The following is a 24,101-nucleotide window of genomic DNA, read 5'->3' on the forward strand; positions in this document are numbered from 1 at the left end:
TTCAATTATGGGTAAAATGGTTGTGAATGCTTGAAATCTCTTTTCAAAATGAACTAGACACGGCTATATGGTGGCTTTGCCATTGCTTTTCTTCTTCTCTCGTGCTTAACTGCAGCTGGCATTCGTTTTTATTGCATTCTCCTATAAAGGATCATTGCCCCCTATGCGTCGCACCCAAGAGGACAGGTGATTACTACACCTTAACAGGTCAGTGAGAAATGTGTATTAACGCAAGGTTTACATATCAATAATGGACATCTAATATGGGCCATGCATAAAAGTAAGGAGGCGTTTTCCAGTGGTAAATTGTAAAGGGAAGAACTTCCTGCAACTGAAAATGTAAGTTACACATTACTGTTATTTTTACCCAACACCTAAAATACTTATACACCTATTGTTCAGGTCCACAAATACATTTACTCAAGATCTAAAAATCATTTGTAAATTCAAATAAAACTTAAATAGCTCTCAGAAACATTTTACAGTTTATGAATTACAATTTCAACACGAGCATGACTAATCGTTCACTTTAACCAAAAGTTAACCGTGCAGAAAATAAAATTTGGCTCAGGAGCAACTCTTGGAAAGGTACATAAACTTAAGTAGCTCTCTGAAATTTTTACAGTAAATAAATTAGAATTTGAACACAGCTAACATGACTAATATTTAATTTTAACCAAGAACCAACAAGGCAGGAAATAAAATTAAGCGTAGCAGCAACTTTTATAAAGTTACATAAAAACAATAGCTACCTGAATTTTTGTACAATAAATCAATAAAAATGTCAATGAAACCAACACGACTTTAATGAACTTAAAACAAAAAGTGCATCAAAATAACAACAAAGCTTGCAAATTAAAAAGTGTGGCTACTCCTGGTTTAAAATCAGATTGACTAACTAACGTTTGCGGTAACAGCTAATCTCTCAGCCTTCCATTTTACGTGCTTTTTATGCTCTCTCACACAAACGCTTAACAGACTTTTTAAAATATATTATCAGTGGTCTTCACTCAACAGGCATGTCGGGACTCAGGAGTTAGCAGAGCTGCCGCTTGTTTATTCCGCTTTAACGTTATTCTTCCTGCCTTTGTGGCTCCGGCCTCGGATGCTTATCAAATCAGAAGGCACCGTGTGGGTAGCGTATAAGACAGAATGCAGGAGAAAGTGAGAGAAAGGCTCGGCTGTATCCGAGCCTAAATAATCGGCCCGTCGAATAAATACAAATGCTGATACTAATATCTGAAAATCGGTGCAGATAATCAGTCGACCTCTACTTGAGAGTCCTTTGAAAGTGCTTGAATTTGGCTGTAAAAAGGTGTACGAACCCTGTATTGGAGATGAACTTTGCGTTGGCATCACTCCGTTAACAACCAATCAAATGCCTACATCTTGATGATGTGCATTGTGTTATAGGGTTTTTATATAGTTAAAGCAAATTTTATATAAAAAACAAAAGAAATATGATTCAATTCTGTGAGATTTATAAAAACTGAAAACGACTATTTGTTTACAGACCGAATTCGGTTGGTACTATCAAGCCCTGATTTAAATCAAATGGTGCAATTTTTAGGTTCCTAAGCGCATCTTTGTAAGCTCTTTCTGCGGAAGCAGAAGCATAGCCAATTTTCCATGCCTTGTATGCAAGCAATGTCATCACCTGTGGCCTGCGTGTTTAATTTATTTATTTTATTTTTGGTCTACTGTCAATTTAGAACCATATTTTTTTAGGTTTACTGTGCTTTTGTTGCGCATAGTGTCCCCCACTGCTGCTGGTGCAAGAGCCAGGCTAGGATGTCCTCTGCTTAGCTCCTTTTGCTGGGCTAGTCTCATACAATATTGAAGTTTGCAGGTAAATTGTTGAGACTATCGCCTACCGCGTTGTTTTCATTAGAAAAATATTCTCCATCATTATTTTTGTGTTTTTTTTATCTGACATTTTTGTGAGATTTTAGTCCAAAGTGTGATTAGATTAAATAGGGTACCATGCACAAGGAACAATAAAAACAAAAATGGCTCTGGTATAACGAACCAATTATTTGGACTTTACTCAATAAAATATATTTCTATTATTGTATCGCATCTACTCCCACTATAATGTTTTGAATTCACAATGTTCTGTTTTTTGTTTTAGGTTTATTTAGTAAAAAATTAACGTGTTAAAGTGAGTGGTATGTTTGTTTATTTTTGTTCTTTTGATGCCCTTGCTACACCCATTGCAGCCTGGTCATTTTAGAAGAGGGATTACCCCATGTGCTTCAAGGTTTTTTCATGTTTCTCATGCTGATGTTTTTTGAGTTTTTCCTTGCCCACATGAGGAATTCAGATCAGGGGATGTTGTAATCGTGGTCTGTGCAGCCCTTTGAGACTTTTTGTAATTAAAGGCTATACAAATAAACATGACTTGACATTTTTATGCCAAGAACATGAGAGAAATACAAAAAAATGTTACCATTCAGTGCCAGTGTTGTGTTAGGTACCCGTTTAAATATTAATAATTGGGTATGGTATTCATATTTCTTTTAGGTGAAGTTATCGTTTCCTTTAAAGATCTTAACACATGATTCAATGTATCTCACTATGTTGCGATTGTGTTCAATTTGATGCACTCTCATTTTAAACAAAACAATTTTGTAATTGTATTCTGTTGTGGCTAATACATCTGTATATATATATATATATATATATATATATATATAATATATATATATATATTTTTTTACTTTATAGTAACAGTTTCATTATTTATGTTGCTCATCATGCTCTATTACATGTTAACAAAATGTTTTACGGTATGAATTAATAAGCATTTCGTTTAGATTCTCTGCAATTTCACTTTGCTTCGTGATAATTTTGTGTGACATTAGCCTGTACTTTCACATGAAGAATGCAAGCGCCCCTTTTCTTATCTCAATCAGTTCTTTGGAAATTGGTAATTACGTTGGTATTTATGTGCTTGGGAAAAATGCCGGTCAAACAGTAACTCATTAATGCACTATAGATTCTGTCCCACAACATGTCTATTGTAGCAAAGTCCTCAGAGGGCTTGGGAATGCTGTTGAGTGGGCTTGGCCTCTTGTTTCATGCCGATATGGGACTCTCAACTAATGGTTCGGATTTGACCGTTTGAAAGATGATGAATACTTTGAGCATTGAACGAGTTTTTGTGTACTTGCGTTCAAAAAAAATCAAATTCTCGAGCCTTCAGGTACTGGGCGAACTTGGATCACTTGTTTGTTTCATTCTGGTCAATGTCATGCTCCAGAATTACTACAATAAACCTTTTGTTCACTTATAGGCACTTTACTAACAGCTGCGTCTGTTCTCTGACCACTTCTCACTCTAGCCTTTTATGCGAGTCTAAACTCTTCCAGACCACAAAAACGTAAAAGAGGTACAATCGTGCCTTATCGTCCAAACTCCTCTCCAGGTCTAGTCACACGATGGATACCAGCTCTCTGGTTACAATTTTCAAACCGGCATTGAATGACTTTAGGAAGTTGTGGAAGAACATTATTTAAAAAAACATTTAAAACCTCTCCTTAGGGGGTTTTTGAGACATGTCGAAATTTGATTGTTTTCGCTAAATAATTGGAAACACTCTGTTCACCGTGCCAAATGATATGCATGTTTTGGACACACAAGCATTCCTTTTCATCAAACACTTTTTTAACGTCAATATTAAAGAAAACAATACCATCCAAGAAATAGGAAAAAGTAAACAAAATTAATATTATTATTATTATTATATTATTCAGATACAACTTTTTCATCGCATCCCAAAGTATTGTCCAATAACTGCAGAAATTATACATGGTCTATGGAATGTTTCTTTTTATTAAATCCAGCATAGACATACTGTTATGTTAGACAGACTATTAGGGATCATAAAGTCTATTCAAGTTTACACTCATTTTTGTCCTCCTTGATTTTGTGATCAGCCAACGTAAAAAGCTCAATCTTTCTGAGACGCTCGGTTTTGACACATTCTTTGCCCGCTACTGTCACATGCTACTAATTAGATAAGACCAAACATTCATTTAATGCCTGTATTTTAGCGCAAAAAAAATTGAGATCTTGTAGGAAAGCCGATACAATTCGATTCTGTTTTTTTGGGGGCTAAAAATTGGAATGATATCAATATGAAATCTGTTGTTGCTCTTGTTCTTCTTAGCTGTCTTCTTGATACGTTTCTTCTTCTTTTTTTTTTTTTTTTCCAACTGGTTGTCCCTTTCCTTTTTGTCTTTTGAATGAAGGCTTTTGCATGTACGGAACTGCCATACAGAAGAACTTTGCGTTGGAATCAGCATTGGTACCTTCGTCTTGTGTTTAAAATGATCCAAGCAGGAGTAAAAACAAGCAATTTAAAAACACTGTGCAGGATTTGTAAAAAAAAAGCAACAACACTCTCCTTCGATCATTATCAGCTTATTCTGTCAATTGCTGATATCCATTGCAGCCGGGTCATCCTGGAAGGGGGATTACCTCATATGCGGTCCCTTCTTCAGGTTTCTTCATTTTCCACATGTTGAGGTTTTTGAGTTTTTCCTTGCCCTCATGTAGGTTTTAGATTAAGGGATGGTGTACCGTAAATTTCGGACTATAAGCCGCTACTTTTTTCCCTAACTTTCAACCCTGCGGCTTATTCAGTGATGCGGCCAATTCATGCAATTTTTCTAACGGCCGCTAGCGGCGCTCGAGTGTTGCTACCATTAACTGCCCTGTCAAAGCTATATTATTATTATTAAAGCTTTGAAAACTCTCTCGGTGTACCGTCTTTCTTTGTAAATATGTGTAACCCATGTATAATATGTATTTGCAAATGTATATTTTTGTAATGTATTTATTTGCATTTATTTTAGACACTTATTCTGATATGTTTAGCACGGGTGAACGAAAAATGAGGGGCGGAACAAACGCGGGGTGCCGAGTTTAAGTGGGGACCTCTAAAGGTGAGGGACAGACAAGGAAAGAAGAGGGGGTAAAAAGTTGGTTAAAGAAAAAGGAGTTGCGTGAGTAAATGTGTTCATCTGATATATTTTTCCCACCCTTACCTTTGGAAATATACACTTTTTTCCTTGGATTGCTTTCAACGGGACCTGGACTCTGCAGGTCTGCATCAAATCTTAAGTACCAGTATCATTTTCCGTTCATTTTGCCGGCTGTGATTTTTGGACTGTGGACTTTAATTAAGGACAGAGATGGAATAAGAGCTTGCTCTGTCCACTCCACGCATCGGCCCGGTATTGCAGTACCTCCGGGAACGGTGCATCCGCAATGATCGCAGCAAGGCTTTAGGGCTAGGACCTTAGCTTGGCCTTTTGGCTGAGAGTAAGTGTCCCGGCTCCTAGGCTTTGTAGCGTATTATGAACTGACCGATAACGGATAATGGATAATGAATAACGAAGATAGAACAATAACCCTTAAAAACCCCAAAACCCCATTTAGTTTCAATCGCGGGACTTTAAGCCGGGTTTGGGTTGATTTTGTGTTTGTGTTTAATTTTTAAATGCGGCTTATATACTGTTGCAGCTTGTGTAAGTACAAAATCGGTATTCCTCTTAAAATGTGGTGGGTGCGGCTTCTAATCAGGTGCGCTCTATAGTCCGGAATTTACGGTAATAATAATCTGTGGTTTGCAATAATCTGTGGTCTGTGCAGCCCTTTAAGACTCTTAGTGATTAAGGGCTATACAAATAAACATGACTTGGCTTTTCTGTTACTCATCTTTATAAACCTGGCCGTGGAACGTCTGAAAATTTACAATTAAGTTGCCATTCCGCAGAGTGAATCACTCAATGGTAACTCCTGAAAGGAAAAAAAGTTCTTAACCCTTGTGTTGTCCTCAGTAGAAAGGCCCTTCTTTGTACTTGTTTTTACAGCTTACATGGAATTGAGGGAGAGTCATAATGTTCAAAGTTGAATAAAATGCAATGGGTTTTTAACAATACATTGGCGAGTCATTTTGACCCAAGGAAATCAGGAGGTTTAAGCACAATTGTAGCAATATCTATTGCTTTCTTTTTGCAGAAAAAAAACAAAAAACAGCCAAAGGCAGTGATAGTGCAGATCTTTTGTGCTTTCAAAACAATCACGTCTTCATTATAAACAACGTATTGGGCCTGTGTAAAGCTGATTGAACATTTATTTTTTCAATCAGGAGCTTTTGACAAAATTGTTCAGGCACTTTTTTAATGAAGTCATCATCGGCATAGGCTGCTGCTGTACTCTGATTTGTGGGATGTGTTTTGTGTGCCTTAGAACTCTTCGGGGAGGAGGAGATCACGGCCCGATTAGAGGAAATGTTGCAAGGACCCTATTGTTTAGGATAAAATAACTGTTTTTATTTGAAAGGCATGATGATGAAGTTTGATAATATGCAAATGACATAAATTTGTCAACGAGTGAATGATCAGTTCTCAGTTGGCGCTACTATATTTATCTAAGGGTTAGAATTGTAAATTAGATCACTAATTGATATCTGGGTACAGCACCACTTCTGCTCACACTTTCTGCTCAAATGCAAATGATCCAAATGCAAAGAAGAGATTTCACAACAATTAGGTGTGAAAAACTGATAATCATTGCTGTTTTGTGCAATTCAAGAACGAAATATTAGCATAAGCTTGTTAGTGTGTCTTCTGGTGACATTTTTTTTTTAAACAAATTGTAAAGTGAAATGTTGGTATTTGTAAATTTTGCACAAGAAAAACCTTTAACTGGAAAATGCAAAATGTGTTCAAGTATATAGCTAAAGTAAGTATGGGCACTAGTTTTGTGTTTTGCCTGAAACGCAGACAAGAACCCAATTACTCCAAGGTTTTAAGTAGTGACTAATGAAGGATAACTATCATAAAATTAAGCAGAGTTAATTTCTGAGTGCTTTACACGGACTGCTTTTGCTGCTCGAAGACAATACCACACAATCAATCGGGAACGAACGTATACGAACTCACATACCATGGCCATACCCAATTATGTCATATAGTCATGCCTTCATTTTATAGCAGTAGTTAACTTCCCAGTACAACTGTAATCGTATTGCCAATGTTTCATATATGATTTACTAAAGAACATATCTCTTCACATATGCCGAAATTTGTTCTGTCCCCATCTGCTTATTCAAATGCTTGCTGGTGTATTTTTCTCATAAATCTTTCTCAGGGAAACTAAAACAGACGCATCGCTACTCTCACAATGTTTTTAACAGAAGCCAGCACAAGGCAAATTATCATAATGATTCCAAACATTGATATGAGTCCTGTGAAAACAGTGTGGCTTAGGAAGTCATAGCTCGTACGGACTCGGCAAGAACCCAGATAGGAAGATGTCAGCGTGTAATTCAGAATTCTTAGTTGGTTAAAATGAATATATTCAAGGAACCATTTATTCTTCAGGGTTCATGCGGGTAAAAGAAACCCTTGAAAATGCTTGCATTGTACAGTGGAACCTCGGTTCTCGACCATAATCCGTTCCAGAACCCTGTTCGAAAACCGATTTGGTCGATCACAGAAAATCGTTTTTCCCATTAAAAGTAATGTAAAATCGTTTTAATCCGTTCCAACAACCTGAATGTTTACCACGAACGTAAACATGAAGCTAACCCAGGCTAATCGTACGAAAGATTACGCTAACATGAACGTGTAAAAATAAAAAAATCAGGTCGTTTACATGTCATTTAGCACCCGGGTCTCCACAACAAGTGGTGAGCGGTTAAAGGATAAAGAAAAGATTTATGAATAGGATTTCTTACTTTTTTGGTGGTCTGCAGAAGCCATGCTCTATTAGAATAGAATATACCTTTATTGTCATTGTTACAAAATGGGTTAACATATTGTGACAACGAAATTGGGCATGACACTCCAGTTTTACACATTCACAATGAGGTATGAGCCAAGAAGATAAAGGAACAGAGAAGATAAGGTTATAAAACAAGGGGGATAAGGCTATAGTTATAATTTACATGGTATTTACACAAGAAATGTCGGCATGTGGGATGTTACATACAGTGTTGTCGTGATACCGTTGGTATTCCCTCGAAAGAAGGGAAACTCGCACATTTTCTTCATATTTTGCTATTATTTCTTTCTTAAATGCAATAGTTGTACGCACTACTCTTCTTTTTTTCACCTGTAGCAACTTTGCTGCTTGCACCGACCTTCTTCCGAGGCATAATTAGGGGTTAAAACACTCCTTTCACCGATATTAAAAACGAAAGCAAAAAGGAGTGCGCGCTCACGTGACAACAGTTCTTCACGAGGGGTGGAGGCAATCTACACCCGTACGCCGCTCAGCATCGCCCCTAGCGTACCGGCATTCGAACTCCGATTTTTTTGAACGACAAGCGAAGCAAGAATTTATCGAAATTTTTGGTCGAGAACCGATTTGTTCGAACTGAGAGGCGTTCGAAAACCGAGGTTCCACTGTATTGGATTGTTTTCAAGGAATGAAAATCGCTTGAATTTTAGGTGAAGTGGTTGTAAATGCTTGAAATTGTTGCCATGTTTCTCAACAAGTCTGCTTTAAAATGAAGCTGGCACTGTTTTCTTGTGGCTTCGCTTTACCACTGCATTATTTCCTCCCTCGTGATTAATTGCAGCTGGTATTAGTTTGTACGGCATTGTCCTATGAAGCGTAATCAGCACTATGAAATGTGTATTAGTGCTAGGATTGCATTTCAATTATGGACATTTATTATGGGCCTGACAAAAAAAAAATATGGTAATATTTTCCAGTCGTCAATTGCAATGGTAATAACTTATATATAACTGAAAATGTAAACTACATATTGCTGTAATTTTTTTCCAACTATAAGGGGAGAGATTTGTCTTAAAAACAAAAATATTCCTAGTGTACTCAAAATCTAAAAATCATAAGTCTTGATAAATGCACTGCAATATAAAAAAATCATATATGTAAAAAAAAACCCGATTATATTTGTGGCCCTCTAAAAATCATGCTTCACGCAGCATTGTTTTCTTCTAATGGTAGTAGAAATTGGAAAACGGAACATGAATTTTACCATGAAAAGGGTGCACAAACTCTGATTCTTACAAGTTAATTTACATTTAATAGAACAAAATACAGATTATTGAAATTTACAATATTTAAAACGTACCTCAAGGCCATTTTTACAGGTTAATTGTTTGTGGTAGGAACTTTTGTACAATGAAAGTACCCCTAATTTGTCACGGAGATTACTTAAAGGGCCAGAACTTCAGTAATTGTATTTTTAGCCTAACAGAATCCAATGCTAAAAATGCTCTCGCTCTTTTCTAGGCTGGTGCTTGCTTGATATGTTCCATTCCTCCTTTCTAGATATGGGCTTAGTATGGGTGGTACTATGCAAATTGTTAATAACAGTTGGGGAAGTGATGAGATTTAAATCTATTCTGCTTCATTTTGGCTATGCAGGTTCTCTAGAGCAGTGATTTTCAACCACTGTGCCGCGACACACTAGTGTGCCGTGTGAAATTATCCAATGTCGCTTATTTGCTTATTAAAATTTTACAAAACATCTATGAATCATTTTCTGCAAATATGTCATTGTCAAGTGTCTGTGCTGTAAAAAGTGGGGGTATTATAAATTATATTGTAATTAAACATTCTGTTCAGTGTCATTTTATAACATTTTTGGTTGGTGATGTGCCGCAAAATTTTCCCAATGTAAAAAACATGCTCTGACTCAAAAAAGGTTGAAAAACACTGCTCTAGAGACCCAACTTTCTGTATTGCATGTTATTTAAAAACAATATTTGATTAAAAAGTCCCCTTTAACCAATATTAAATGAAGAGGTGGAATGGAATCCAGCCTTTTGCCTCTTATAGCAGGGAACAATTAGTGTGGTTGAGTTCGTATGACTTTGCTGCTGGATAAAACTGCATATTACCAGGGTCAGTAAATACTCTAACCTCAACCTTCGCTGTTCCTTTCCCACTGCACTTTGCAGAACTGTGTTCTATGATTTTGATGTATTTTATTGTATTCTTCATCATTTTTGGTTGAGATCAAATATAAAAGGTCAGAGAGATGCAAACCATTCGTGACATCATGCCCTTCATTTCACTTTATTTTGATAGATCCATTTAAATATTGAAGTTTTGGAAATTCAATTATTAAAACGTGTTATAAAAGCATATATATATATATATATATATATATATATATATATGTGTGTGTGCAGATGTTAATATTCATGAACAATATTGAGTTATGCAGTGGGACCTCGGTTATCGCGGTTAATGGGGACCAACACCACCCGTGAAAATCTGCGAAGTAACGACGCCCCTTCAAAAATGCTTAAAAAAATGTTGTTTTAAAAAAAAAAATATTTTATCCTATTATTATTATTTTTGAGACCTGCAAAGCTCTGAACCCGCGAACGTGGAACCACGAAGTAGCGACGCCCCTTCAATTTTTAAATTTTTTTGGGGGGAATAATTTTATTTTATTATTATTATTTTTTAGGCCAGCGAAGCTCTGAATCCGTGAACGTCGAAGCGCGAAGTAGCGAGGTCCCACTGTATTACTTGGCAATTAAAAGCGATCCATTTGAATAATTTGGATTTTGTCCACAGGGCAAATTATTTTCTGTAAAGTTTTCTGTAATTGGTGTATTACCAGAAGCAAAGCTTAAACAATATATTAATATTTGGCTGCAAGTAGATAAGTGAAAAATGACCATTAAAAAAGAAGCGGAGAACATAAGCAAATCTTTTTTATATTGATTTGATAGTTACAAGAAATTACACAGACAGTGCTTCTTCATTTTCGGTCACGCCCCCCTCGGAAGTAGAAATACTCTCGTAAAAGTCACAAAGCGGGATTATTATGAATATTCGGCACCTACGACATCGGTTTGGGGTGGACATTAGTGAAAACCAAATGATAACAACATAAGTCTCACATGAAATACAAAAAGGTACCACCTATGCGTCAGCGCTTCAGGAGAGAACGTGATTTAACCCTTTCTGCGCTGCCTTTTGGCACATTTTCGCTGAAAAAAAAAAAACCCGAGCGTTTTATCAGTGTGATTGGGGTTTAATGTCTTAAAGTAACAACTTAATGTATTTGGCTTCATGCTGTACGCTGTTAACAGTTTCAAGAAAGCAAGCAATCAGATGGCTCAACACCGGTCCTTCTCCGTCTCCACCTCCATGGTCGCATTGAAAGGCTTAATATTTTTCCATGGGGTCACTTGAGGGTCTGCTTCACTTGGTGTGTCAATGCTCATACTCTGTGCTATATGCTATATGGAGGTGAAATGTAAAGAAAACACTGAGAGTGCCCCTGTTCCTTAGTGTAGTGTAGGTGCAATTGTGCTCGACTCTAGGGAAAAAGGTTTGAGCCGTTGAGCCATTAAAGGTGCCTGTTTTCAGAGTAGGGCTGCAACATCAAATCTATAAAATCGCTTAAAATAAGTTATTAAAAGCATTTGCAACGAAAATCATCATTGATTCATTGTGTCATGCGATTCATGCGCCACTCAGCATGTTAAATGGGTGAAAATAAGAGTGCATTGAATTTGATTGTGACTTTGAGAGGACATGCTTGTAGTACTATTTTAAACCAGCAGAGGGTGACTCGAGACTACATTTTATTGTGCGACGGCCTCTTGGTCCGGCAATGAACTTGTTGTAGCACTTTGGTCCATCAGAGGGCGCCTCAAGACTGTATTTTGAGGTACGAATGAATGGCCTATATTGTCATATTACAAGCATTACAGAGTTGGAGGGCTTCTCATTTCAAGTTAAACAAATAAAAGGTGAACGTGCAAAAGAGTAAAAATGTTAAAAATGTACGAGGTTCTCATATGCTCTTTCTTCTTTTTTGCACTTTACTAAAATGATCTTACATATTCGCAGGTGCATAGCGCACATTTCTTTGTATTCTGGTTTAATCTTTGGCGATTTGACCAAAACGTGGCTTAAATCATCAACTAATCAAAAAATAATCAACCAGTTCATCAACTGTTAAAATGATCTTTAGTTGGGGCCCTAAGAATGCCATTTACTAAATACGATGCTTATATTGGCCACATTTTATAATTTATGAGGACATATTTATACTGAAATGTTTAGTCCTCAAAAATAAGGTACAAAATAAGAAATAAAAACAATTAATTGTTTATTCAATTAGTGGTGGTCGAAGGTTGGAAAAGCATGTGCTTGCTCAAGTGATGGCATGCAGCTGAGACTGAGACTGAGACTGAGGCTGAGGCATGTCTCTATGAATGTGGTAGTACACTTCGAATCTGACAAACAGACTTGACAGACGTCTCCTGTTTTGCATCCAGCAAGCCCCGAGTCCATCCGTCCTTCTATTTATTTCTCTGCGTCTGCTGTCATGAGACAGCAGCAGCAATAGTCTTCAGAGGAAAGCATGGCTCAGATTAACGTTTTAATCCAAAAGCCTGGATTATAGGTTTTGTATTTTATTCGTAGCCTCACCAGTCATGCAGTAACTCTTTATCAGATAGTTTTCTGTCAGAGGTGTGTACATGTGTTTATAAGTTCTGCTGAAGGAGGCCTTTGTGGTGTTTTTCCACTGAGATATGACAGAGTAGAGATGGTACTACAGACTAATTAACTCAAATATTATAAAGCATGCCAGGACCACGCTGCATTAGTACTTAGGCCCATCATCATCATCATTGTCATCTGCCTATTGGCGATTTGCCCTCATCTACCCAGCCATGTGTATGCACCGCCTCCTCTATCCTGGTCATCTTGGTCACAAAACCTGTTATCAAAATGGCCTTTGTCTTTTGGCACTTCATATAGTATTTTCTTTGTGTAAAATAAATACAAAGTATTTTCAGCTCTCGCCCTGCGATAGACTGGAAACCAGTTCAGGGTGTCCCTTGCCCACTGCCCGAAGATAGCTGGAATCAGCTCCAGCACCCAACGCGACCCTACTGAAGATAATTGACGGAGAAAAGGATGGATGGATATTTCTTCTCGTGTGGTGGCGTCTCAAATGGCTGCTGCAATGTTAACTGTTTGAGTGCTAAGCATTTCCGAAAGAGGATCTACCAGCGATAGCCGATTTTTCAGTATTTCAACAGATATTTTAAGGCCTGGAGAAAATTGTGTGTTGGGGCTTTACTTAGACAAGAAACTACCAATAGAATGGAATCTATTGTCAACTATGTCCATTATTTATATATGTCGATGACGTCTACTAATCGTTTCAGCCCTAGTACTTCTCATCTCATCTCATTAGCCGTACCGCTTATCCTCATTAGGGTCGCGGGGAGGCTGGAGCCCATCCCAGCCATCTCCGGGCAGTGGGCAGGGGACACCCTGAACTGGTTGCCAGCCAATCACAGGGCACACAGGGACAGACAACTCATTCGCTCATTCACACCTAGGGACAATTTGGACCGGCCAATTCACCTGAAATGCATGTTTTTGGAACGTGGGAGGAAACCGGAGTGCCCGGAGGAAACCCACGCAAGCACGGGGAGAACATACAAACTCTGCACAGGAAGTCTGGAGCTGGATTTGAACCCACGACAGGTTCCCATGACATGAACTGTGCCGCACAAGCGCTAACCACTGCGCCGCCGTGCTGCCGCCCTAATACTTAATAGAGAAAATATTTACCTTTCACTTTTTTAAGGACCACTCGAACGACCTTTAATCTGACTGAATTATTCTCATTCGTTCATAATTACATACTGTTCCCAAAAGCATTCCTTCAAAGTAAACCGCAGCTTATTGAGGAATCTTGTCCCTCATAAACAGTTTGTATTTGACTGACAAACTCCACCTCAGACCATCTGATGTGACACGCCGATAGTCATATTGCTGACGTAACAATGCCTCGTTTCCGCGGCCATGTGCTATGCCACTAGATAAAGGGAGACATTGACCCAATGTCGAGTGACGCTTCTTCTTTTGAGTACTCGGAACAGTCTATCATGTGTCTGCTTTGAGCAAAAGCTTTTTATGTTCAGAGCAACAGATCGGAACAATAATGTTATACTTGTGCGAAACACTCGAAATATGAGTCAAGAATTTGCTTCAAGAATAAAATCACTAATAAACGGATGCTGTCAACATGACGAGGAGGAACTCCTCATTGTTAATTGTTGCAGTGGGTCTACAGAAAATGTTATGGTAAGCACTGATCAGAAGCGTTCCAAATGTCTGAATGTTCTGGCTGAGGCAGCTGAATGGTAACTGCAAATGTCAGTGACATCATAACTTTATTACGTGTACGTATTAGCCGCTCATTTTCCAATGCTTCAACTTTGTTGGAAACTTTTGCATTAATCTCATTAAGCTCAGGAGGTAGAGCGCTCGTTTTGGGATTAAGAGGTCGCAGGTTCAATTCCCGGCTCCTCCGTGTTATATGTCAAAGTGTCCTTGGGCAAGACACTGAATCCCTAATGCCCCCAATAAGCAGATAGGCGCCTTGCATGGCTGACTCCCTATTGATGTATGAGTGTGTGTGTGAATGGGTAAGTGTGAAGCACATTGTAAAGCACTTTAGGAGGTCTTCATTGACTTGAAAAGCGCTATATAAATGTCTACCATTTACGATTTATAACCTTGCAGTCACTGCCGTCAGTTCTCACTTCTGTGAATTCATCTGTGGTTTACCTCCGAAAAAGTGGTTTTCAAGCTCGATCTGATTGTACTAAGTGGATTTTATTTTATGTTTTTAATCTGTTTCTTTTTATACTATCAACTGACTATGCTGCAAAAATTGATTTTGTTTGATTGGTATTCCACAAAGAAAAAATGAAGCAGCCTCAAGTTAAGTTACTAAATAGAGAAGGAATTTTCAGCTTTTCAGTGGAAGCTAAAGTGACTTCCTGCAAACAGGAAACTTAGTGTTTTCCTGTGGGTGCTGTGGCTGTTCTTACTTACATCCTGCCTCAGGCTGTCAAGGAGTGCGGGAACACTGATCCAAAGCTTTGGAAGGGTTTTATCCCACATTTGTCCCTCTCTGGATCCACACTTTATTCAACACATTTAAATATCCAAATTATAGCTTTTATTCCACCATTCATGTAGTTAAGAGATCTGGGTAATGACTGCTATTAATCTGTATTTCATCGTTCCTGCTGTTTGGAGTAATTCCCGTGGTTTGGATGAGAGGATGGTGGTAAGGTGAGTCATGGACTACAAGGCTGTTGACACAATCCGTATTATAGTTTCTTTGACATTAATGCATTACCCTTGAATTTGTTAAAAATCAGTTGGCTTTGATGTCAAAGAAATATGTTTGGTTTCACTGCATGTTTATCTGCCTATCGGTAGTTGTGATTAAAATAAACTTCAATTATAAGTTGTGTAGGTATAAGAGACTGCTATATGTAATGCTCGTCAGTTGACCTTATTGCCAGATTGCCTACTGGATATAGTGGCATTTTTACTTGAGGGTTTCGTCGTTTACTATTCTGCAAATGCAAGGTAACTAAATCATTTTGTACAATTACTTTTCAAGGCTTTTACAAACTGCAGACACATACACTCTGCAGATCACTTGGTTACCAGAGCCATCCTCAAAAAGTGAAAATCCGCGTAGGCGCCTCGCCCCTTCATAAAAGCCCCCAATGGACAAACTTACCTCAAGATGACTTAAAACCAACTGACAACCATAGACCTTCAAATGAAAAGAGACTCCAGAATTGCAGTTGGATAAATGCTCTTTATTGTCATTTCTCAAAACTAACGAAATTTAAGGGCTTTTTCTTTCAGAGTAAGAAAGCGGTTTAGTGAGCAGCTGGCTTGCTGCATGCTAGCTTCAGCAAGGTCTCCGCAATGATCAGGGTTGGGTAGCGTTACTTTAACTTGATTACTTTCAATTACTTTTGGATTACTCCAATACCAAATATGCTAATAAAAGACAACAGAAACTAAATATGAATAAAATGATGACTCACAACACGTGGTAAGCTTTCTCTCCTGGCTTTGATCTTTGTTCTCCGGCAAAACTAACATAAAATGCGACAGAAACAAAAGGAAAATAAATCCAAACAGCTTTCCAACATCATTTTTGCCCTTCCATGTATTCCTTTACTCCCCAAGCCTTCACAAAATTTAGTCATTTTATTCATATTTAGTTTCTTTTGTCTTTTATTAGCATATTTGGTATTGGAGTAATCAAAAGTAATTGAAAGTAATCCAGTTAAAGTAGAGACTAATTGTGATTAAGGGCTATACAAATAAAAATGACTTGACTTGACTTAACCCTACCCAACCCTGGCGATGATTAAAGTACAACCGTCCGGAATGTAGCGGTTTCCCCCCCCGTTGTAGCTCCAGGTCATCCTTTTCATGAGTAATGGAACTGGTGTTGGTCACTCGCCAGGTTTGGCATTAGTGGTTTAAGAGAGTTGTTCTCGTAGCCAATCTCTTTTTCCCTCTCGCGAAAAGCGCCATGTTGCCTAAATTAACAGTAAGTTTTATAAAGTTCACAGTGGCTCAAGAGATGATACAGGTTGTATATTATGGTTAATATTCTTGCTGTGATTTTGGATTTCACTATATATTAAAAAATATTTTTTAACTTTTGCCATGTTTTTATCTTGTCTTTCTAGAAAAAACAAACAAAAATAATTATCTGCTCATGGAATTTTGTTTAGTATTTTTTTTTTCTTTTTCTTTGTTTTTTTTTAAATGAGAAAAAAATAAATGAATTGACTAACAGTTTCATCAAACCAAATAACCGATTTGATATATTTTACTAAAAAATGAGCGGTAATTGGTATGCAAGGGACAAAAAGTAATTGGCTGCCACCTACTGTTATGGTTTTGTGTAAAGGTTACTCAGCTGACCAATGGAAGGATACAGAATATCATGCTTCTGCTCAAGATATATTCAGGTAATATCCTGATACACGCTAGACAAATTCTGACGGCACACTTGTGTGCCCCAGTGCACTGTTTGAAAATCACTGGCCTACGAGTTAGTAGGTAGGGCATGATAGATAGCTAGATAGATAGATAGACAGATACTTTATTCATCCCCCGCCGGGAAATTCACAACACAATGATCGCTTATAATCCATTCTATTTGATCAATGAATGAGTATATGAGTAAATTGGTTCCGTTTGAAGAGATGTTTTTTATATTGTCGACTAGGCTATGTCTCGGCTGGCAGGTTTGAACAAAGATTTCGTACTTTACATTTTCTGTGTGTGTGAGTGTTTGCGCTCATATGTGTGCATAGTCATGTGTAGTTTGATTGCTGCTCTTTGTTTCCCAGCCCCCGGCCCTGTTGGCCATAGTTCAAGCTTGACTAATATGGAAGTATAAATAAACGAGGCTGCTGTTAGTTTGGACAACATGGTGTGTGCTATTGTTTAATGTTATATTTATATATTGATATTTATATATTATATGCATTATATTGTCGCTTATACCCTGCACTTTTTGTAGTATTGTTTTCTTCTCTTTTTGAAGAAAATGTTGGTGCTTCTGGTTTGTGTTTCTTGATCCAAATTCAAATGCTGTGTTCCACTAATTCATAACTTTATAAACGGTTAGATTTTGAGGTGGATTTTGCTTCGTATTACTTAGTTGGGGACAGTTGTTTAATAATATAAATGCAAAACATACCCATTTGTATTCTATCCATCCATTATCTGCACCAATTATCCTCAGTAGGGTTGTAGGGGTGCTGGATCCCGTCCCAGCTATCTTCGGGCAGTGGGCAGGTGACACCCTGAACTGGTTGCCAGTCAGTCACAGAGAATATATAGACAGACAAAGGGACAATTTGGACCGGTCAATTCACCTGACATGCATGTTTTGGAACGTGGGACGCAAGCATGGGGAGGGCTGGTAGCTGGATTTGATCCCATGACCTCAGAACTGCGCCGCAGACGCGCTAACCACTCATCCGCTGTGCCACCTTCATTTGCATTCTATTTATCTTCTAATTCCAGCATGATGCTTTGTCATTCTGAAAAAAGCTAATTGTAGTTCACATTTAATCAACCAGGATATTCATTATTTTTTCGGATTGCAGTAAATAATTATCATCATCATCGCAATGAGCGCATAAGCCATAGTTTTCGTAACTGTGGTAACTCCTAAGGGATGTGTAGAATCCCGATTTCTCTACTGTGATTTGAATCTTGTTCGGAATTAGGTTGAAAAATAATCTTAATGATGTTTGTTTGTATTTATTGTATTGACATGGTAATTCCATGCATATTTTCCTCAGAATATTTTGGATGTTTTGATGCCATTGTGGATAAGCACTGTATTTCCCCCTGGATAAGCACGGTGGATAAGCACTGTAGAATGATGCGTCCCGGATAAAATCATCTTGTCTTCATCGGACTGCAAGCACAATCAGACTGAAAAAAATCAGCAGTGCTTCTCTTGCTTTAAGGAATGTGTTTTGCAATTACAATTGCTACGGTACTTGTCCATGGAATTTGATTTCAAACCCTTAAGCAACGAATGTTAAGTGGTCTACCATTTTGATTCAGTCCTGTGGAAGATTTTGGTAGAACAAGTATGACAGGATAAAATTCTTCGTGTTCAGAATTTGTATCAGTATTTTGGTAGTAATATTATATTATTTTGAAAGTGTGAACCTGAATGCTGATTTTACTGTAAAACAATGTACGGTCCGTGTGCCTGCAAACTTTAGCTTTTTATTGAACTAACATACCAACTTTTTCATCATGAGGGTTCACTGGCATGTAACCAAACGAACAACTGATACATTCTGATGTGTAATCAGTGAAACAAGTCATTGGTTGTGCTAGTCCTTTAAATACTTGGTCTAATCACACAAGTCACGGGTGAAGGACAAAAACACCTGTCTGTTGTCTATGACCCCATCACCATGTTCTTTCTCATGCCTTGTTCCCCACGGTGGGGCAGGACAGTTAGAAAATTAAATGGGTGAACGGATGGTTGATTATATCACAAAACACTTCAGAGAAATGCCTGTGTTTTGGGAATGTCGCAGGAAGCAATGGCTAAATGGGTCAGAACCCACGGAACAATAGCAGCATTACTGTGAGCGTTGAAGTGGCAGACAGGGGAGGGGTACTTGACAGGGACGGCTATCTTTGGTGGACACCCAAGCTTTGCGCCAATTATGGACATAAATAACATCTACACAGAGCTGCCATGGAAGATAGGGTCAAAGGGTTAACTGTGTTGTCAATAGGATGGGGCCAACTGATTCTTCGTTGCACATGACTAAAACAATGAGATTGGTTAAAAAAAACACCAAAATTTAAGTATGCACTACAGTATAATACATTACAGTAATGAGTGATTAGTGGCTGAAGAGAATGAATGTAGTTGTTTGACTAAAACATGCTGACCAAGGTTGGACCAAGGCATATTCAAATGATGGTAAGGACAGATAGCATAGGGTGTCTTTTTGTTGTCGTTGTTGGCCTGATTATAGGAGTGGTACTAAATATGCACTCTGCCACGCATGGTGCTGTTTATCTTCTATTTCTTTTGCCACATTGAACTGTGCTCAGCACTCTGCCACAAACAGCTGTAACCTCACTCCCCAAAGGCAGACACAACTGACAGCAGCGGTGCTTCATCAGCTGGAAGTGAGCAATGTAGAATGAAATTTAAGGCAAGCGATGTACCACTCTGTTAAAACGTTATTTTCAGACCCAATTATCACAGTATGGGTCCAGGCAAAGATGTTTGAAAGTTTGAATGCTCAACTCACCTTTATTTATAAAAACCTTTAAAACGGCCACAGCTGAAGACAAAGTACTGTACACAAATGAAACATAGTCAACAAAAAAACTGAAATTGGCCATAAGATAATGAAAAGGCTTAGAATTTGCAGAAAATAACGAAATAATAAAACAGGAACAACGTTTCATGTTGGGTCAAAAGCCAAAGAATCAAAATGGGTTTTAGGACTAGTTTTTAAAATAGAGGAAAGTCAGCGGAGCACAAAGAAATGCTTATCACCACTGGGTTCTCCCTGGATTGTTATCTGGTCCGGTAAGAGACTGAGATGGTGTCAGGAGAGAAAGCAATTGCGAGGCTGCAGGTATGGCTTACTGCTACGGCGTAGCTACGCCTCCTGAGCACAAAAGGCAGATCCACTACCTATGAAACGGTTAAGCTAGAAATTGTGGGAAACCGCTACATTCATGACTCTTATATTTTAATCAGCACGTAGACCTGAGCCACTCCGAGGATGCCCGATGTGAGCGTAAAGCTAGCCAGTCGCTCCCTACATGGCTTTCTTAACCTGAAATGAGAAGCCCTCGACCATCCTTGTACTATTGTGTAATGATAACAAAGACCATTCATTCAACCACTTTTATGTGTCTTGTGTTTTTGTTTGTACATCTATAGAAGTTGCTTTGTTACAGTTCTATATATTATATGTTATTATTATCAAACAAAAAAATGATCGTACTTCGCAGGGATTGACTATCGCGGGATTATTTTGGAATGCAACCCCAGTGAAAAACGAGGGATTACTGTACTTCTATGTATATTCAGTTATATGGGAAATGATGTTTACTGTCAATGCAACCGAATCATAGTGAAAAATGCTTTTGCAGCTGCAATCCGTTAATCCACCGTGACAAGTCAAGTATCTGAATCACCAAATCTTTGCTTCAGCTCTCTCCAATGACCCAGCCAAGAATAATACCCTCACATTTACTCTACCGTTCATGATCTCTTGCGGCTCTTTGCTCACATTGTTGTCATTCACCATATTTTTACGTGGACTTTCAAGGCCCCGGTAATGCAAATAAAGCAAGACCTTTCTCAGCTTCCTATGAACACTGTATGATATTAACAACATTGCTTTGTTTATTATCTTGTTTTGCAGAGTGCAGCAATGGAGGAAACTGTCATATGGGAACAGCACACAGTGACGCTTCACAGGGTAGGTGTTAACAGCCCAATTATTAATTTACCTCGCCATTTCTTCTCTTTTATTCCCCCCCCCCCCCAGTGTTTTCCATCCAAATTACAAACTAGTTATTATGTTTTGTGTATTGCCCATGTCTTACCCAATGACGTTACTTCGCGTCTTCTGTCCTTGCACTGAGAGGCCAGATGTAGAAGCAGGATGTATGGTGCCAGAACAATAGTCACATAGCCCAGATGGCAGGAAACAAAGCTAACGGAAGAAAGACATCAGCATCCCCTTCCTTACTGCTGATTTTCTCTTCCCTCCTGCCCAAAGCTAAGAGGAAGATGTTTGGCACTCTTGATTTTTGACTTGGTCAGATTTTATCCTCAGCGGATCGATTAGATGAGATAAGTACGGGATACTTGATGGCCAAGCTGTAATGACATGAAAAATTGGGGAATACATTTGTGGACAGATACATTATACCGGCATTATCTCTTCTGGCAATGCTCGTAATGCCAAATACCAAAGTACTAGTGGAGAAGTTTTTCTCACCTAAACAGGACGGATGGTTCTAACTACTTCCCCAACAACGAATCGACAAAATAGATTTAAAATCAATGTTTAAAAGCGTAGATCATCGATTCTCTGTATCACGAGATTTATGAGCCACCAAGAACGTTAAATCAATGCAAATTAGATTGCACACAATTTTGTTGTGACACTGGGAATTGTAGAACCGCTTTGGTCCGGCAGAGGGCGCCAAGACAGTTTAAAAAAAAAAAAAAAAGCTACGTTACATTTTTTATACACTACATTTTGAACATTGCATCGTTTATGAACAAAATGTACATTACAGTTTCAACTTTGTAGTGTTTCATCATGAAACAAAGTTAACATAAATAAAGTAAAAAGAAAAATAATAATAATGACATGTCTAACTCTACCCAAGGGGCGAATTCTTGAGGATATATCCGTTTCATATTGGCAATGTTTATCATATTCCAAAATGTAACCCCCAAAAACAATGTTGTTCACAGCATTTTGAAAAGTGGGTTACATTTTTGATTTTTTTTTTTTTTGTGGATAAAAAAAAAATCCAAGCAAATTGAATTGTTTTTTTTCTTTTTTGTTTTGTATGATAAGTCAAAAATTAATTTGATCTGTGGAAAAGGTGGTAGGAAAAGAATATCTTACTGTACATATTAACAAGTGTACAGCATACATTTCAATGCTTTTTTTATTATAAAGTTAATTGAAAAACATTTATACATTTTTTTATTGTTTAAATCATCGACTATTTGTCTATCTGTCCAAAACCTCTGAATAAATCGGAGGGAAAAAGAAATCTGATTTATCGATTAATCGAAAAAAAATATCGACCGTTTTATTTTCAATACCTACAGTACAGTCGCAAAAATGTGGCCAAGGCCTCTGTTGCGGGTATCAATATCATCGAATGGCTGATGGATTGATATGTTGAATAAAATGATACAAACATATAATCACTGTACAAAATGTGAACGTTAAACAGAGAACATAATGATACAAAAGGAAAATGTTTACATCAGACATATTCAAAACATTTTCCCCTTCAATTTTTTCCCCCAGCACATTTGTTTTTGATTGACTCCAAAGAATTTTTCAAAATTAACTAATTTTTTGAGAAATTAAATTGGTGCATCGAAAATTGCACATATTAAATTCTCCATCTTAAAATCATTTCAAATGCATTTACAGAAAATAACTTTATTGGGGGGAAACAAGTGTCAATTTTGCTCACTTCTGCAGTCCACTGAAAAGCAGTTGGTAGGCCAAAGTTAGCCCCCAAGACTGAACTTTAGTATGTTGTTTTATTTCTGGAAAAGGAGTAGTTCATATTCAATATGATACAAAAATAATACTTAATATTATATCTATCTACCTATCCTATCTACCTTGGTCATATCCCTCAAGAGGGGTGACCGACAGCAAGACACACACATACAAAAGGGAAATAATTAGCATTAAAAAACACACAAGTTTTGGGACCATGGCCAACCCAATTCCCCAAACAAGTTAGGCACCTCGGCACCCAAGTTGGTCATGCTTTCGTCCCTCCAGATGAAATGGGACACCAGAAAGCGGCCATGTCACTCGGGTCAGGGTGACACAACACACTCTATTGTTCAACAGCAGGGCCCGACAGCTTTCACTGGTTTACCCCTGCCGCATCATACGGGTGCCCAGCCCATCCTTGGATATTATTATATCTCCCAAAGACATATCCCCCTAGTGGGAGGTGGCTACAGTCAAGAACACATTCAAATTTTTACATTTTGGACTCTTTCTGGGAGATTGATACAGAGGAGGGGATTTCCAGCCCCCACGCTCAACCCACCTGATATGTTTCAACATCTTGTTGGGAGTCATTATTTGACCAAAGATGATACTGAAAGGAAGAAAAAGAATACTATGTGTTGCATAGTCACATAGGTACTGGTACTTGCTCCTGCATAGTCATGATTTTATCCCTCCTTTTTAGCAATAAAAAAACTATAAATATTTAAATTATTCATGAATACTGTTGTTTATGAATGAGACAATTTTTCAGTTGACCTTGTTGTGCCCCTGGATCAAGTTGACCAGAGTACCTGTCTAGACTGGCCTGGTTGTTGTAATCTAATTAGTAGAAGCTTTAGTGAGGCTGAAGGAGCAGCCCGTTGTTGGCTGCAATTTCTAACCTTCTGGCTCTCTGCTGATTTTTTTTTTTCCGGCTGCAAGTTTACATCATGTAGCCTACTTTTGTGGAGCTCATTTTTTCTCTGAAAATTTTTCGTTGACATTTTTTGCATAATTATAGCTGGAATGAGAATAGCTGATTGATTGGGTGCTACAAGGAATCGATTAAATGACAACTAATCACGAAATTAATGACCACTTATCAGTCATCAAATTATAGTTTTGATACCATTTGGATTAGAAATTTTCCATTTACTCAGACTTTTAGGTTCTCAACAGTAAATATTCTCTAAATGTATTTTATGTAGCGTTCATACTGGTGCTTGAAATCTTTGAAAATGCTTGAATTTAATGGTTTTTTTTTCAAGTTCTGGGTGAAGTGCTTGTAAATGCTTAAAATTTTTGCCATGTTTCTCAACAAGTCTGCTTGAAACTGACGCTGACACTGCTCTCTGGGGGCTTCGCCTTCCCATTGCATTTCTTCCCTTGTGATGAACAGCAGCCACTTTAATTTGTATGGCATTGTCATATCAAGCATCATTACCC

At 37.9% G+C, this 24,101-nt stretch overlaps 1 protein-coding gene and 1 pseudogene across 12 annotated transcripts in view; both read left to right on the top strand.

Moving 5' to 3' along the window:
* Positions 1–24,101, top strand: part of tjp1a (tight junction protein 1a) — a 224,543-nt gene that overhangs the window by 149,763 nt on the left and 50,679 nt on the right. For all 12 annotated transcript variants that reach the window (XM_088333674.1, XM_088333678.1, XM_088333679.1 and 9 more), the window contains one exon: positions 20,808–20,864. In XM_088333674.1, coding sequence (XP_088189800.1) covers positions 20,808–20,864 — 57 coding nt within the window. The remainder of the gene's footprint in view (positions 1–20,807; positions 20,865–24,101) is intronic.
* On the top strand, positions 5,142–5,274 carry LOC148366858 (U2 spliceosomal RNA; annotated as a pseudogene).

The sequence above is a fragment of the Urocampus carinirostris genome, chromosome 4 (assembly GCF_059441175.1).
Source record: "Urocampus carinirostris isolate Australia breed hairy pipefish chromosome 4, RoL_Ucar_1.0, whole genome shotgun sequence".
In the NCBI taxonomy this organism is placed as follows: domain Eukaryota; kingdom Metazoa; phylum Chordata; class Actinopteri; order Syngnathiformes; family Syngnathidae; genus Urocampus; species Urocampus carinirostris.